The 15,195-nt window shown below is 42.5% G+C and overlaps 2 protein-coding genes across 3 annotated transcripts; one reads left to right on the top strand and one right to left on the bottom strand.

The window, feature by feature from the left end:
• Window positions 1–1,581: 1,581 nt before the first annotated feature.
• Window positions 1,582–8,628, top strand: LOC133883925 (uncharacterized). Of its 2 annotated transcripts, none has more exons than XM_062323331.1 (5): window positions 1,582–2,017; window positions 4,281–4,390; window positions 4,481–4,852; window positions 6,876–7,602; window positions 8,284–8,628. In XM_062323331.1, the coding sequence occupies exons 1-5, from the start codon at window positions 1,756–1,758 to the stop codon at window positions 8,373–8,375; spliced, it is 1,563 nt and encodes a 520-aa protein (XP_062179315.1). In that variant the 5' UTR covers window positions 1,582–1,755; the 3' UTR covers window positions 8,376–8,628. The 2 variants fall into 2 exon arrangements, with proteins under 2 accessions (XP_062179315.1, XP_062179316.1); XM_062323332.1 differs by lacking the exon at window positions 1,582–2,017 and adding an exon at window positions 3,308–3,783.
• Window positions 8,629–9,069: 441 nt separating this feature from the next.
• On the bottom strand, window positions 9,070–14,867 carry LOC133885820 (RNA-binding protein BRN1-like). Its single transcript, XM_062325569.1, has 9 exons — window positions 14,246–14,867; window positions 12,711–12,793; window positions 11,888–11,939; window positions 11,658–11,783; window positions 11,471–11,553; window positions 10,636–10,815; window positions 9,770–10,109; window positions 9,522–9,665; window positions 9,070–9,439 (listed from the first exon to the last, which is right to left on the bottom strand). The coding sequence occupies exons 1-9, from the start codon at window positions 14,466–14,468 to the stop codon at window positions 9,309–9,311; spliced, it is 1,362 nt and encodes a 453-aa protein (XP_062181553.1). The 5' UTR covers window positions 14,469–14,867; the 3' UTR covers window positions 9,070–9,308.
• Window positions 14,868–15,195: the final 328 nt, after the last annotated feature.

Below are 15,195 nucleotides of genomic sequence, written 5' to 3'. Positions count from 1 at the left end.
AGATCTAGAAGTCGGGGTGAGCGGAGAAGGGGATCTCCGAGAGAATGGCGGCGCATCAAATCGGTGGATCTTGACAACATGCGGTCGCGAGAGGTTAGTGATGGAAGATCCCCCAATGGCGTTAGGGTCCTCAGGCAGTGCATGGACTTACAGACGGGTGGGCGGAAAAGACTAGCGGGCGTTCGACTATGCGCGGGAGGCCGGCGAGCGGCTTGGTGGCTTGTGGATCTGAGTTGAGACCGAAGCGGCGACCCGACACGAACGTTAGGCGAGCAGAGATGCGAACGAGGTGAACGTGGTTGATGAGATTCGACCGAGAAGAGACGAGCCTGTCACCAGCCGAGAAGAACAGAGAGAGCCGACAGGGAGGAAGTCGACGAGTGAAATACATTTAGATCGGGATGAGTTGCGACGTCCAAAAAACTAGCTAGGATACCATGTTAAAAATAACAATTTGTATTCAATGGTAACACATATGAGCAATATATAGAGTACATCAGATAAACTCTAGACTAAGAGATTACGATAATACTCTTGACTATTATACCCTTAACAAAAGTATCTACATAAGTTGTTACCAACTATTCACTAAAGTTGTTCCCAAACACTCACTGGAATTGTTATATAGTTTGCAAATAATATGCGACCAAAGATCCACTAAAGTTTGCTACCTTAACATAAGTTGCTATCAAAATTTGCTATCAGATGCTCATTGAAATTGTTACACAATATCCACATAAGTTGCTATCACATATTCAGTAATGTTCTACCACAACAATCATTGAATTGTCATGAAACACCCACCGAAATTGCTACCAAAATACTCATTACACTTGTTATGGAACATTAGTGAAGTTGCTACACAATTTTTACTGAAGTTACTACCAATTATATATGTCTTTGAAACCTACGCAATATATCTCATTTTGTTAAGTTCATCATGTAGAACGCAATAGTAAAACAAAGCTTAAAACGGTCACTCAAAAAAAATATGGCTATTTAATGTGATTATGTTGAACTAGTATATCCAGTACTAGTATTGATGTCACTTTCAGATGACAACACCGTGGAGGCTGTTAGAAAGATGGGTCGGGCGCACTGACCTAGCGCGACCTTTTGTGGTTAGCATGAGGCTCTAAGGAAGATGAGTGATGAAATTTATGCCAAACACGTAACTTTGAAAATTGATGAAAGCATCCCTTAAAAAAAGCAAATTCAAAACAAAGCCATGCTAAACAAGCCCATTCCAAATTAGATCACGCCAGGATTCAAACACACAATAAACAATATACTCCTGCCCGTCATAAATACATATTATTTTGTAAAAGATTCATCAAATATTTAAAATTTTAACTAATAATTGCTTTTAAAATATTTAGTTTAAAAACCTTAAAATCATATCTATATATTTGTCTTGAAAAATATTTTATAATATCACAAATTCAATAAATATATTTTAATAAAAATAATAATTAAAAATTATTTTTTATTTTTAAAAATATGTATTTAAGACCGGAGTGATTAATGACAGCCAACGCAGTGACTCATTGCTCACGGGCTCGGACAACAGGCAAAGCGGCCATCACCACACCACACTACTTGTACTCGCCTCTCCACCGTCTCACCACCACTCCCACACCCGTGCGCGGCGGCGGAAGCAGCAGTAGCAGCGCGCGGCCTGGGCCCCGAACCCTTGCTAGCCCAACCTCGCCGGCGGCCAATGGCGGCGGGCGGCGATGCGTGAGGGCTCGCGGCATGGGGAAGGAGGAGGGCGGGGGGCAGCGGCAGGAGCAACAACCGCCGGCGGAGGGAAGAGGAGGAGGAAGCGGAAGAGGCGGAGGAGGAGGCGGCGGGAGGTGTAGCAGCCGCTGCCGCGGGGCTGTGCGGCCGCAATGCGTGGCCGCGCTGCTGCTCGGCGCCGCCGTGGTGCTCTCCGCGCTCTTCTGGCTGCCGCCCATCGCCGGGCGCGGCGGCGGCCAGGAGGCAACGCTGCTGGATGCGGGCGGCGCGTTCGCAGGTCAGCGCGCGTTGCGAGATCTCGCGCACCTGCCTTCTGTTTTGTTTCGTAGTTTTTTTAAAAATCTCTTTCGCCGTACGGACGCTACGAGCAGTGACTTAGCGATTGACTCGTTTTGTTTCTAGCTCAATATTTGTGAGAATTGGCGAGTCACGCTTGATTCTGGGCGTGGTACGTAGCTTCGGATCTATAGCAAAGCTGCAAAGGTCGCTTCTCTAGTTGGTAACTCGGATCAAATTCGGCGAATTTTTCAGTTGCGCCTCCTGTTTCCTTTCCAGAGCAAGTTGGCCACTTTCTAGCTCCTATGTCCCTTTCGTAGATATGCTATTATTAGTGTGCGCCAGTTCGATTTTTGCGTGACATTTAGCTTGTTTTTCTTAGGGATTCACATGTTTCGATTCGATCCGTGCTGTCAATGTATGCGTAGTGTACCTGTACAAGTGCTGTTGTCGATGGTGGACAGGATAGGAAATGCTTGGGCGAACCTTTGTTTGTGCCAATTGGAGCAAATCTATTTTCCTTGGATGGTTGCTGAGTTGCCATAACTGGTATTAGCAATTCCTGATATGGTGCTGGTTGGCGAATTTGGGTGGATTGCCTAGTCGGCACCATGTTCCGTTTTTAGATGCTCTTAGTGGTGCTTATGGTGTGTGGCTTTCTGCAAGCTGTTGTAAACTCTTCTCTCTCTTTTTACAATAAAACATTTAAAAATTTAACTGTTATCAAATTGAACCTTTAATTCTAGGCAACAAACATTTGAGTATGGCTTGTTCTCTCTTTGAATTTTCTCTAGAATTCTATTGGAGATACTATTTTCTTCTCTTCTTGGGGAAAAGAAATCAGTTTCTCAGTCGGTGCTGCTGATGGAAACATTTTAGTTTTTTTCAAAAAAATATTAGGATATGTTGGACTTATAATATCCTGACAAAAATTGCCGCGCAAAGGCAATGCTTTACAAAATAGTGATGTTAGAAAGTTCTGGCAAAAAGTCTCCATAATAGAAAAGGTAATGCTTTTATTGAACGGTGATGTTATAGGGCCCTGACAAAAATTGGCACGATAGAGAACGCATTGCTTTAGTGCATGGTGATGTTAGAAGGTCCCGAGTCCTGACAAAATTTGCCGCGATAGAGAAGTCGTTGCGTATGGAATGGTGATGTTGGAAGGCCCTGACAAAAGTATTTGTCACAGAGAAGTGCAGCACTTCAAGTGATGATGTTAGAAGTCGCCGACAAAAATGCTTTGCAAGAAAAAAAATTGTATCCTTCTGATGATGATAAGTCACATATACTCTTGGAAGTGACTATTTGACTACTTGGAGCTGCAGATTTTTTCACTGCAGATTTCAATGTAAAGATCCTTTGATTAAAGTGTGACCAATGCTTGGAAGAATGTGAGTTCGAAATGCAACTGCAAATTGCAAATTCATTTTACAGTGAGCCATAACCTTAAGTGGGATGGTATATTCAAGAAAGTAAATTACTAGTGCCACGAACACCAAATTAGTTATCTTATTTGTATTAGAATGTCCCAGTTGGCCAGTTCTTTATAATCATTGAAAGCATGACCTGTGATATGCAATGGACAGCAAGATCTTAACTCTTAATTTTGGTATCGGCGAACCGAGCAATAGCTTGGTTGGTAGAGCCTCCAATTGAGAGGCTGCCCACCCAGGCTCGAACCTGGGTGCTCGCAGGTCGTGTGAGTACCTGTGTAAAAGGTTCTCTCTCTTAAGACAAAGCCAGGGGGACGTCTTCTCCCCGTGGGTGAGGTTTTTTTTTTAATTGTGGTCTTGGATTTTGTATGGTACCTGTCAAAGTTGCTTTGATCATAAAGAATTGGAAGTTGATACTTACTATTGTCTTGATTAGGTTCTGATGCTTGACTTGGATAGGAGTTAAAATACTTGAAGTAGAAATATGACCATTAACAATCATCAACGCTCTTGCTGCATTTAGGCAACACTTCCATCTTCCACTTGTAGACAAAGCTTATGAATTGTCTTCAGGCATTTATTCCAGTAGTTCCCTGGTGCAAGATACTTGATTAAGTTAATCTTGTTCCACTTTTAGCATGGGCCCTCCAGATGTGGATCTGCAATATGCAGAACAGGAAAAGCTACTAAAATTAGATTGGTAAAGCATATGCTGGGCGTACTTGTGCTTATTTGAAGAAGATGTATCTTGTAGTTAATCTGTTGAGAAATTGAAATGTAGCTTTTACGACATCATTCCTGACTATTGAAGTCATGCTCTTTTTGCAGCTGATGTAGTTGCAAGCTTTATGCTCCAAAAGACAGTTTCTGAGTTGAGTGAACGTATATCTAAGCTTGAATTCGATATATACGAGGAAGTCGGCATTCCTAACTCTACTGTAAGGCAGCAATTTTGTACCTTATTTATATTCTTGTCATGTACAATGTGCCCAATGTTCTGTCATGCTGATTCCTAAATGATTATACAGGTGGCTGTAACTTTTTCACAACCGTTAAGTGCATCAAACTGGACAAATGTGATCTTCAGCATTGTGCCTTATCCAAAATACTCAACTATATCATCAACATGGTTGAGCATTCTTAGGGCTTCTTTTATGTCCTTGGTTGTAGAGCAGTCAACACTCCACCTGACCGAGTCACTGTTTGGGACCTCATCAAATTTTGAGGTGCTTAAGTTCCCTGGAGGAATTACCATTATCCCTCCACAGGCTGCTTTTCTTCTACAGAAACCTTATGCATCTTTCAACTTCACTCTGAATTTCCCAATCGACAAAGTACAAGAGAAAACAAATGAGTTGAAAGACCAAATGAAGACAGGACTACATCTCAATCCCTATGAGGTTAGTTACATTAGTATTAATGTAGTTAAATTTATGTTTAATTATTTTATTATAATAATGATTCTCGGGTTTAGTTTTATCCACCTTTTTCTGCCACGTTGTTCGACTGTATCCGAATTGTTTGGCTGCTTGCTTCTTGTTGCGTGTTTTTGTATGTGCAGCCATGTACATGCCCCATACAACTTTTCCTATAGCCCGGTGGGTTGTTATGAACGTGCATACATGACCCTGGTGAGCAACTGGGCATTTGTTCAGCATAGCCTTCTGCATTTTGTTCTTTGAGTTAAATGCACTGGAGGTACAATAACTTGCAAGGTGGGTGCAAATAAGTCAAAGTTCTTGCAAAACGCTCAAATGGGTCATGGAAGTTGCTGTGGTGGTGTACTTGGTGACATGGGCATGGAACTGTGGAGATAGGGGTGCCATGCAGTGCTAGTGTGGCGTCCACGTAGGTACTGTTTGTACATGGTCGGCAGGATTTTGTAAACATGCCCTTGTCTATTTTTCCCATTCTGAGATCCATAAATAATGCTACTCTTAGATTGTCTCGCAAAGTATAGTGTGCCCTAGCATCGCAGACATGGAGGTCCAATTCCTATCGATGCCAGGTAGTTCCAAGGTTTAGGCGATTGGTGCAATGGAGGTTGTGTCGATCGGTTTGGCAATGTCGATGTCAGTCACGCCTAGGTCTTTTGCTCTATTTGAGGAAAGGATGCAGCCTGTTCGTCCTATCAGCTCCCTTTCTAGTATCTCCTGTGTATAGTGAGTTTGACCAATGCTTTGTATTGGGCCCACAGCAGTGTCAAATCTGGATCCGAACAGGAACTCGGTGACTTTCAACATGGATCTTTTTTCTATTAACTGCGTTGGTGTCTTTCATCTTTCTAGGAGTTATCTTGCCCAGCTAATAAATAAGGATCATGGCCCACGGCGTAGTCTGATATGAGTCTAGTTCGCTTAGCGCTACCCGTACCGGCCCAACACATGCCTGGCAGAGGTCTCGTCCCTCTGCTGCCGTTGCCGCTGCAACTTCTCAGCCGGGGTATGTACGAAGACGCGGGTGTTTGCAGTCTTGCACAGTGAGGAGGTGGCCATGGGGACCACGGCGGCAGCAGCAAAGCGGTGGTGGCACCATGCTCACCGAGCACGGCAACTGAATTTGGGTGCCTGACAGCGGGCACAGCAGCGGCAACTGAATTAAACAAGAGTCAAAACGAGTATCAGCGAGGGCCTGTTCGCAAAATTATGCCAATAACCTACCTCCGCACGTGCCAAGAATGCCAATGTGGATGCCAAAATGTCACCGCATGGCCGCCCTTCCTACGATCACCTGTCCACGTCACTTAATGCACACCCTAAACAACTTCTGTGACCAATTTGAGCATTTTGCAAGGACTATGACCTACTTGCACCCATCGTGCAAACTGTTGTACCTCCCATGTATTTTACTCTTGTTCTCTTGTTAATCATGAGTACCTTTTGATAGTATGAACCCCCGCCAATTTGTGGTCCATGCAGGAGAACTTGTGCAGATATAAGAGTATGGAAGAACATGCAAGCATACATATGGATTGCAAGATGATATTGCCATTTTTTTTAGTTAAACATGGTTTAGCTAAAATTGGGTCTACTAGGATGCGCTGTCATGCCAGTTAGGCCATATAATCGCCACTAGGTCATTGACGGAACTAATACTGGTTACCGATTTTTTAAAAACTCAGTTAAACATCTAGAAAAGAAAAATGAAAGGAAATATTTCTCTATGTATGACAAATGTTCTAGCAAGCCGACAATTAGTGTATGGCTGGTAGTGTAGTGTATGAGGAGAGTTCTCTGCTCTTTTGTCATTCACATTCACTACTTATGGACTTGCCTTAAGACTAATGAGTAATGACTCTTATTTGTTGGACATCAGAAAATTTGGGGTGGGGGAATGACGTGTTGCAAAGAATGCATCAGGTCAATGTGCACTATTAGATCTTGTTCTTATTTGTTCAACTGACTCCATTTGTCTGCTTTGCAGAACCTCTACATCAAATTGACGAATTCGCAAGGTTCAACAATTGCTCCTCCAACAATTGTTCAGGCCGCCATTGTTCTTGAAGTCGGGAATCACCAGCCATCCCTTCCAAGGATGAAGCAATTGGCCCAAACAATTGCTAATTCATCCTCAGGAAACTTAGGGCTGAATCACACTGTATTTGGCAGAGTAAAGCAAATAAGCCTTTCGTCTTATCTTAGTCATTCTTTGCACGGTGGGGGTGGTACTGATGCACCAGGTCCAGCACCTATGCCCCATCAAGATCATCATCACTACCGTCACCATTATCACCACCACAGCCACCACCATCACCACCACAGTCACAACAAAAAGAGGCATTTTGCTCCATCTCCTGCTCCTGTACATTGCCCTGTCCGACAGCCCAAATATAGATCTCCATCCCCATTTTGTTGTCAATATGGATACGCCAACATGCCAAAGAATAAAGCTCCTGTAGCCCCAGCGGCTGAGCCAGTAGCTAGTAGTAACCATCATTATGCTTCACCTGTCACCACGCCTCGTGCAGTTCCACCATCATCTATTAGTCCACCACCACCCATTCGTCGTCACTCTCCAAATAATCCCAATAAACACTATAGGTCCCCTGCTCCAACTCCAGCACTTCCAAGGCCCCCTTTGCATGCAGTACCTCTCCCTCATACACATCATCCTGCTCAAATGCTAGCTGTGGCCCCTGCTCCTCACTCATGTAAGTCGCTTCTCTAAACAAGTACTACATCTGTTCTTTTTTATTTGTCCTTGTTGACTTTTCAGTCTTTAAGGTGTCTTTTGGCTACTACTTCTCATAATATTGTATTAATATATACTAATAAAATTATACTTTTACAAAAGCTTTTCTAAAGACAAATCTAGTCATATAATTTTTATATAGCCAATCTTGGTAGTTTCAAACATATAAGTGGTCAAACATTTAAAAGTTTGAGTGCATGGATTCTAAAATGACAAATAAAAAAGAACGGAGTAGTAGTATGTAAGGCAAAAAAGGACTTGTACTTCTATTCTAAGCAGGCTGTACCGCTCAAGTTTTTGTGCTTTCTACCGCAGATCAGTAATTTCGTTAAATGATGTGGTGATACTATCAAAATGCATGATACAGCAGTTCTATGTCGCACATATGAACATGCATACATTCCCAGGTTCTTATAGATATTGAATGGTCAATATCGTTCTCTAGTTTGATTTTTCTATGGTACGAATCGAGCAGCTACTTCACATTTCATTCACTGATTCAGCATGACCGCCATGCTAGATATAACTTACCATTGTTACCTTGTTTACTTATTCAGTGTTACCTTGTTATATCTTTGTCATACGCAATTAGCATCTCCTCCCTTCCTACTGACCATCATCCATTGCTATGCAACTGCAGCATGTGCCAGCCGAAGGCATCCTTGCCAATGGGCCCTGCCGCTCCTGATGTGTATGCTAATGGGTCTGCCACGAATGGAGGATCGAATCTGAAAGTAGTCCAGAACAACGCTGTTTTAAGACGGTCATAGGCGCAGAATAACGCACCCAAGCTGGAGGTGATGTTGTATACTTAGGATGTGTGAATATGGCTGGAGGGTATAAGGCAAACGGGCATCTGTGTATATGTAGTGGTCAAAGCCAGATGCGGCAGGCCCTTGTGTTGCACATGTTTTGCCCTGTGTTTGCCGTGTAACGGTGCTCAAAACACAAGATGGAATCCAGTATAGACGCTTATACTGTTTTACACGAAGGCATAGCAGTTGCCACCCTTTTTCAGAGTGTCAGATTTTGCGTCGACCCATATACACTCGACAAATCTGAAAATTAGCTCTTGCATATTTTTTTTCACACAAGACTGAAGCTTCTAAAAGCCATCATAATGTGTTTGCGAAAGCATGGTATTTGCTTAGAAAATATTTACTATAATGAGTACCTGAAGCTTGCAAGGTACAATGGAGGAGCAAGATGAGCTAGAACGCTAATTCAGCCAAGCAGAACTAGTCGGTACAAATTATGACTCGCAGACAGTGTTTCAGCAACGTAAAGGATGACACAATCATACAAAGCTCACTCGCAAAAAAGGGAAGAGAACAAAGGTGGGAACAGAAATATAAAGGAAACATTGAAACACATCAAAATAAAAATAAAACGTTGTATACACATGAAATGGTTCGTGAGAGGTGAAAAAAAAAACAATTGAATGAATTAATGTCTGATGTACAAGGGGTGTGATGGTACAAATGCTAGAACTATGCTTCGACAAAATGCACAATGTGACAATTTTCAAGAATGTGAACTGAATAAAGATACATGAGCCACCACCGATAACAGTGTGGTGGAGGCCAGAGGAAACAATGTAACATTAATTGTGACACATATGTACCAATTTTCCTGATCGTGTGAGCATACAACGGATTCGCTTTGTCAGAAAGGTTTACTGTGCTTGCTGTTGTCTCTCTTGAGTTGTACTTTCAATTTTTTACCACCTAATTGGAATCCATTCATCATACTAATGGCTGCTTGTGCAGAAGCTGGAGAAACATAACTTACAAAACCTGCATACATTCAGGAATAAGTTAGCAAACAATGTTTGTAAGATGGCTGCCATCAAAATTCAAGCCAGGGAGAATTAGTTACCAAAGCATTTACTAACACCAGTTGCCTTGTCTACAAAAATTTTAGCACTCAATACTCTACCAAAACTCTGAAATGCATTCGCAAGATCATGGTCACCGAATTCTTGTGGGATGTGATATATAAACAAATTGGCTCCAGGAGGACCTGTACACGTGATAACCATTTTTAAGGCAGAAATCTACAAACAACATAATGCCTCTTAAAGAGGAAAATAACTAAAATTTCACTGAGTATCGAAGAAGACAAACCCTCTATCTGGGGACCAGGATTGCTGCTGGTATTTGAAGATGTGGGTGAAATAGCATTCGAATTTGGAACTTGGATTGAATTGTGAGAATTGGCAAAAGGACTATTGTTAATAGCACCACCAGGATACCCTCCAGGATACTGCATTCCAGGCACAGGCGAATAGGGGCTTCCTAACTGCATTGAATTAAATGGTCTGGGAACTGAATTAGGGGAAAGTTCAGAATTAGCCCCGCGCATTGAGCTTCCTTGATTAATAGGCTGAACCATATTCTGGAAAGGAGCTTGATTTTGCATAGGAGATAGAGGAGGGTACTGCACAAGTCCGTAGGTTCCTTGTGGCTGCACAACAGAGCAATAGAAGTAGAATTATTACCAACAATGCAAAACAAGTTAAATAAACGCACTGTTGTGGCACTCTACATGCATCTTGTCATACTGCACTACTTACTTTTTTGGTTAATGCATACTTTATAAATCCAAGTAATCAAGTTCGTATAGCATTCGTTATATTTGTTCCGTTGAATACCACTAGCACATGAAGATAAGGACGATACAAACTGAGCGGTTCAAAAGAATGCTCGTTTCTGTTGGGCATTATAGTAGCACATGAGAGGTTATCACGGAGCTGTCTTTTTTTATTGCGAACACGCAAAAGCTTAACACGCCATTTTTATAGAAGGAAGACCACAAATGGGTCAAATTTGCAAAGTGCATAAGCCAAGCTCCATATGCCAAACATTAGGTTATAATTTGCATCACGGACTCAGAGCTGTCTTAAGAACAAGTTAAGATCACTATACTTAAATAAGGCTGCTTGCTGTATGATGCGCTAACCTAACCTCAAGATTTTTATAGCATAATTTACCTGGTAGCCAAATCCATTGTACTGAGGCATGTATCCCATCTGTACTCCAAACAGTGAAGTATGCTGCATGGAATTTGCATTTGACAAGTTAGAAGTCTGGAAGTGAACTTTTTGTGCTTTCCGTGCCTGCCTTTCCTTTTCGGTGTCAGCCCATTTGACAACCAAGGGAACACTTGAACCCTAACAAAAGGTGACGAGGGCATATTAGATTCGTGACTGGTCATGAAGTTTCAGAAGAAATAGAAATCATCAATAATATAATGCCAAGGTATTAATGATTTATGATATGCATCAATATCTTCATCAAGCATAAAGTAAATGTCATAAAGGAGATATCTTCTATTTAAGAAATTTTGGCGAGTAACAGCTACCTCTAGCAAATTCCAGATTCTGGCTTCAAATATTTCAGTAAAATGGCTCAGAACCATCGCAAAGATGTATAAATTGGAAATACCATCCAATGTGTGGCTGATAAGTGGGGCCTTGGGTCACACGTTAGTAGCATATCAATGAAAATTTTCAAGGTTATGTTTGCAATGGCACTGAGCAATTTGGCTAGTTGCATCATGCTTTGTGTGAGCATGTCTTGTCTAATATTTTGGAAATTAAATGACAGTGAGTGCCATACTCATTCAACACCAGAGTACAAGATTTCGGTTAACTCTGTTAACATAATTTGGATCGTGCTTGTGGCAGTAGTGTTATGATTACAAAAACCGGATTCAAAACGAAACTAGAGTAAGTGGGGTATGTGATATATTTTCAGGATAAGTGAAGTAATATCATTCATACAAGTTAAACAAAAGTTATTTGGGAATCCTTAATTTTCACGAACCTCTATTTTGTGCTTTCCATTTAGAGCTTCTATAGCAGCCACAGCTTGCTCTTTTGTTTCATACTTCACAAAGGCACAACCAGCTGCAACATCCACAGTTGATGAGCAAATTAAGTGTACAGGAAAGTATTGTAGAAAAGTGAATAAGCGCGATCAAGTATCAACTATCTCCACAAGATAAATTTACCTTTGCTTGTCTGTTGCGAACCTCTCAAAATCTGCAGATCCTTGATATTTCCATATTTTGAAAATAAATCAGTCATTTCAGAATCTGTTACATTTTTTGGGAGCATTCCGATGAAAAGCTTGTGCTCTGGAAGTAACAGCACAAGATATGTCAGTGAAAATATTAAACAACTGAGCCAAGATCAACCTGTAAATTCATTATAAATCATATAATTTTGGAGGGCCACATACCCAATCTTTCCAGCTCTCCATCGGCATATTTTACTTGCAATGGACTTGAGGCCTGGTTTAAAACAGAGAAAAAATGAGAAAAGAGAAACTGTTAAAGATAGTAAGAGCGAACTGAGCAATAGCTCGGTTGATAGAGCCTCCAGTTGAGAGGCCGCCCACTAGCGCTGGAACCTGGGTGCTCGCAGGTCTTGGGAGTACCTCCCTAAAGGGTTTGGTACTCCTCCCTCTTAAGACAAAGCCAGGGGGATGTCTTCTCCCCGTGGTCGAGTTTTTCTTTTAAAGATAATGAGAGAGAAGTAAAAAAACGTTTGACAAAATTTAATAAGTGAGTTAGTTGCGAATATTAAAGAACTATTAGCCGATGGATTGCAATATACGGAGACTGCTTGAAACATTATTCAAAACATTTCAGAATTTTCATTAGAAAGCATGCTTAATATATCACCACCATAGTGTTAGGTAGGCAAGGGCAAGTTTTGTTTTAATTTATCCAAATTCCAAATTGTGTTTCTATCATAGACTCTCACATATACTTCAGGGTTTAGGTCCGATTAGCTAATTAATGTATGGACAAGCATCTGGTGGTATTAGTCACATTAAATAATATGGGAATGTTAGGGTTGAAGGTCAAATCTTTATGCTTACATAGTAAATTAGTTTGGAGACAGCTTTGGATGCAAACAGAACCAGCTCCCACTATATTAAGCAGCATTCAAAATATTGCAACAATTCCTGACCCCAAAGAAGAAAACCTACAGAGGGCTCAGTTACTAAATTGTATCCGGGCAATTGTAGGTGAAACAAGCAGGTTCCGTCCACATACCCCAGGTAGTGTGTGCTTGTTGTGATATGCACTCACTGCCTTGTCAGCCTCCTCCCTTGATGGGCAGATCAGGAAGCAGCAGCCTGCAAAGGTTCAGAACACTTAATTCAAATATCAAATTAAAGAGCAATAGGGTAGCGGCTAGCCATCTGTAGATTACATATTCAGACTATAGTCCAGCAACAACTGAACAAAAATGAAAAGGGAAACTAGAAACAAGCAACAAAAGTAACAAAGATCCTTCAAGGAAAACATACCAAATTTCTAATTTTGTGGCAAAGGGCTATCAATTTCAGTTGAATTCACACATGAAGAACAACACGGACTATCATTTTCACATATGACTCCTTCAGGGGAGAAACACACTGCTACAAGCCAGAAGCATACTGAATCAGTCTCTCCACACGAATTCGCAGTTTCGAACCAACCAAAATGAAAATTATCACAATCATACTACAACACAGCCAATGAAGTTTGAAACACCATATACCAAAATATTCTTTTAGAGACCAATGAAGTTCTTAAATCCACAAAAGCAGCAATATATGTGTGCACTTCTATTGTCCCTAAATTCTAGCCAAATCATATGTACTGAAAATGTATCTTTGTTCAGTTATCAGTTAGTCTGTGCTAACACAAACTGCCTATATTCGGAGGGGCCAAGTGAAATCAACCAGCTCGAATGACCCTGAAGTCCGTCTAAATCCCAAGAATTCAACACAATACCAAATGCTTATATTTGCATCACAGGATAAAAAACACCCGGGAAGAATCAAATATCAAAGTATTAGTGGGAGCTAAAACTTCCCAACACAACCCATTACTGATTTAACCCCAATGGATAAATAAAAAGATGGACACTGAATATGAGCAAGCAGAACAGTGCAACATGGTACGCCAGCTTTCGGAAATGCCCCAGTAATGTAACAAAACAACTTCCTACATATCAACGTATGTAAACCAGAGAATTTCAAGCAAAGACAGCAACTTCCCGCATATCAACGACTGTAAGACGAAAAACTCATAATTACTGGGGGCGGGTTAGATCGAAATTCGACAAAGTTCAAAGCTCCCCCCCCCCCCCCCACAACCACCACCACCACATGGAGCTCGCACCGCAGCGTTGCGTCCCTCAAACGCCCACAGAGAACGCCAAAATCCCGACAAAGTCACGGCATTGCACAGAAATCGACACTGAAGCAACCAATTGACAGCGAAGCACGAGACATTCCGACCCCACCGGAACACTCACGAACAGGAAGGCGGCAACTCGAGCTCGGCGGCGGCATTGCCCCGAACCAAGCAAAGAACCCACGAACTCGAGCCCACCGAAACAGGAAACCCTCCCCAGCGACGGACGGACGGACGGAGTCCACATCCGTCTCCCCTCCTCCGGGCGACCCGCATCCCAGATCCCGACCCGAGAGAACCCAAGGCTCCCGGCCCACGCGGGCACCGCACTGCATTGCAGCGAGGAAAGAAGAATTCGGCGCGCGAAGAGGGCGAAAGGAGGGGAGAGGCGTACGGATCCGGACCTCGCGAGACCCTGGTGGCCCTGTCGCGGATGACGGTGACCTCGTCGACGAGCGCGACGCCGCGGAACATGGCGGCGAGCTCCGCCTCCGACATATGCTTCGGCACCTGCCCCACGAACAGCTTCATGCTCTCCCTGCTGCGCTCCTCCGCCCCGCTGCCTGCCGCCGTGGCCGCCGGCTGCTGCTGCTGCTGCTGGTCCCTGTCGCCGCCGTCCTCGGCCATTGGCTGGCGCCTCGTGGGAGGAAGGCTGGCTAGGGTTCGCGTGGGCTGGGGTTGGTCGCCTCGTTGAGGGGCGGGGGAGGGAGGTGGAGACGGAGTCGGAGTCGGGGGAGAGGGATTAATAGTGAGTAAATAAATGGTGATTAAATTAGGATGATGATGGGGGAGTGGGCGAAGAAGGCAAAGCTGGTGTGGTGGTGCTGGTGTCACTGGTGTGCTCCTTGTGATTCCCCCCTTTCGCCCGGGTTAATTTTTTTTTCCCCCACTCTACCAGCGTTCCAAATGATACTCACCCGAACAGCTATTTCAAATCGCCCCTCAACGGTTTTGTTCTTCTTTTGTCTGCTTCTTCTGTCAGGGGTCTCGATCTCGGGGGAAAGGAAAGCCAGTCTTGCGATTTAAATCTTGTTTGGTTATAAATAGATGTCATTCTAAAAAGAAATTCTATAATTTACCATTGTATATGGTCTGATTCTATAATTCGTCATCGAATAAGTTCAGTATCTCTTCTATATTATTGAATAATAACTTTTTTTCCTTATATATCATCACTCAATTATGCAGGCTGTAGAACTCTGTTAGACACGATATAAAGGTTGTTTTGTCCTTGTTTCTGATTGAGACTATGTTATTATTCTATTTTTTGTTCTTATTTCTGATTGAGATCATGTTGTTATTCCATTGAGAAAGAAGAAATGTAAAGAGGCTTATCCAGATACTAAAGAAGCCT

Source organism: Phragmites australis, chromosome 11, assembly GCF_958298935.1.
Source record: "Phragmites australis chromosome 11, lpPhrAust1.1, whole genome shotgun sequence".
Taxonomy (NCBI): Eukaryota; Viridiplantae; Streptophyta; class Magnoliopsida; order Poales; family Poaceae; genus Phragmites; species Phragmites australis.
The sequence above is the reverse complement of the archived record's forward strand: the minus strand, read 5'-3'. Positions and strand labels throughout refer to the sequence as shown.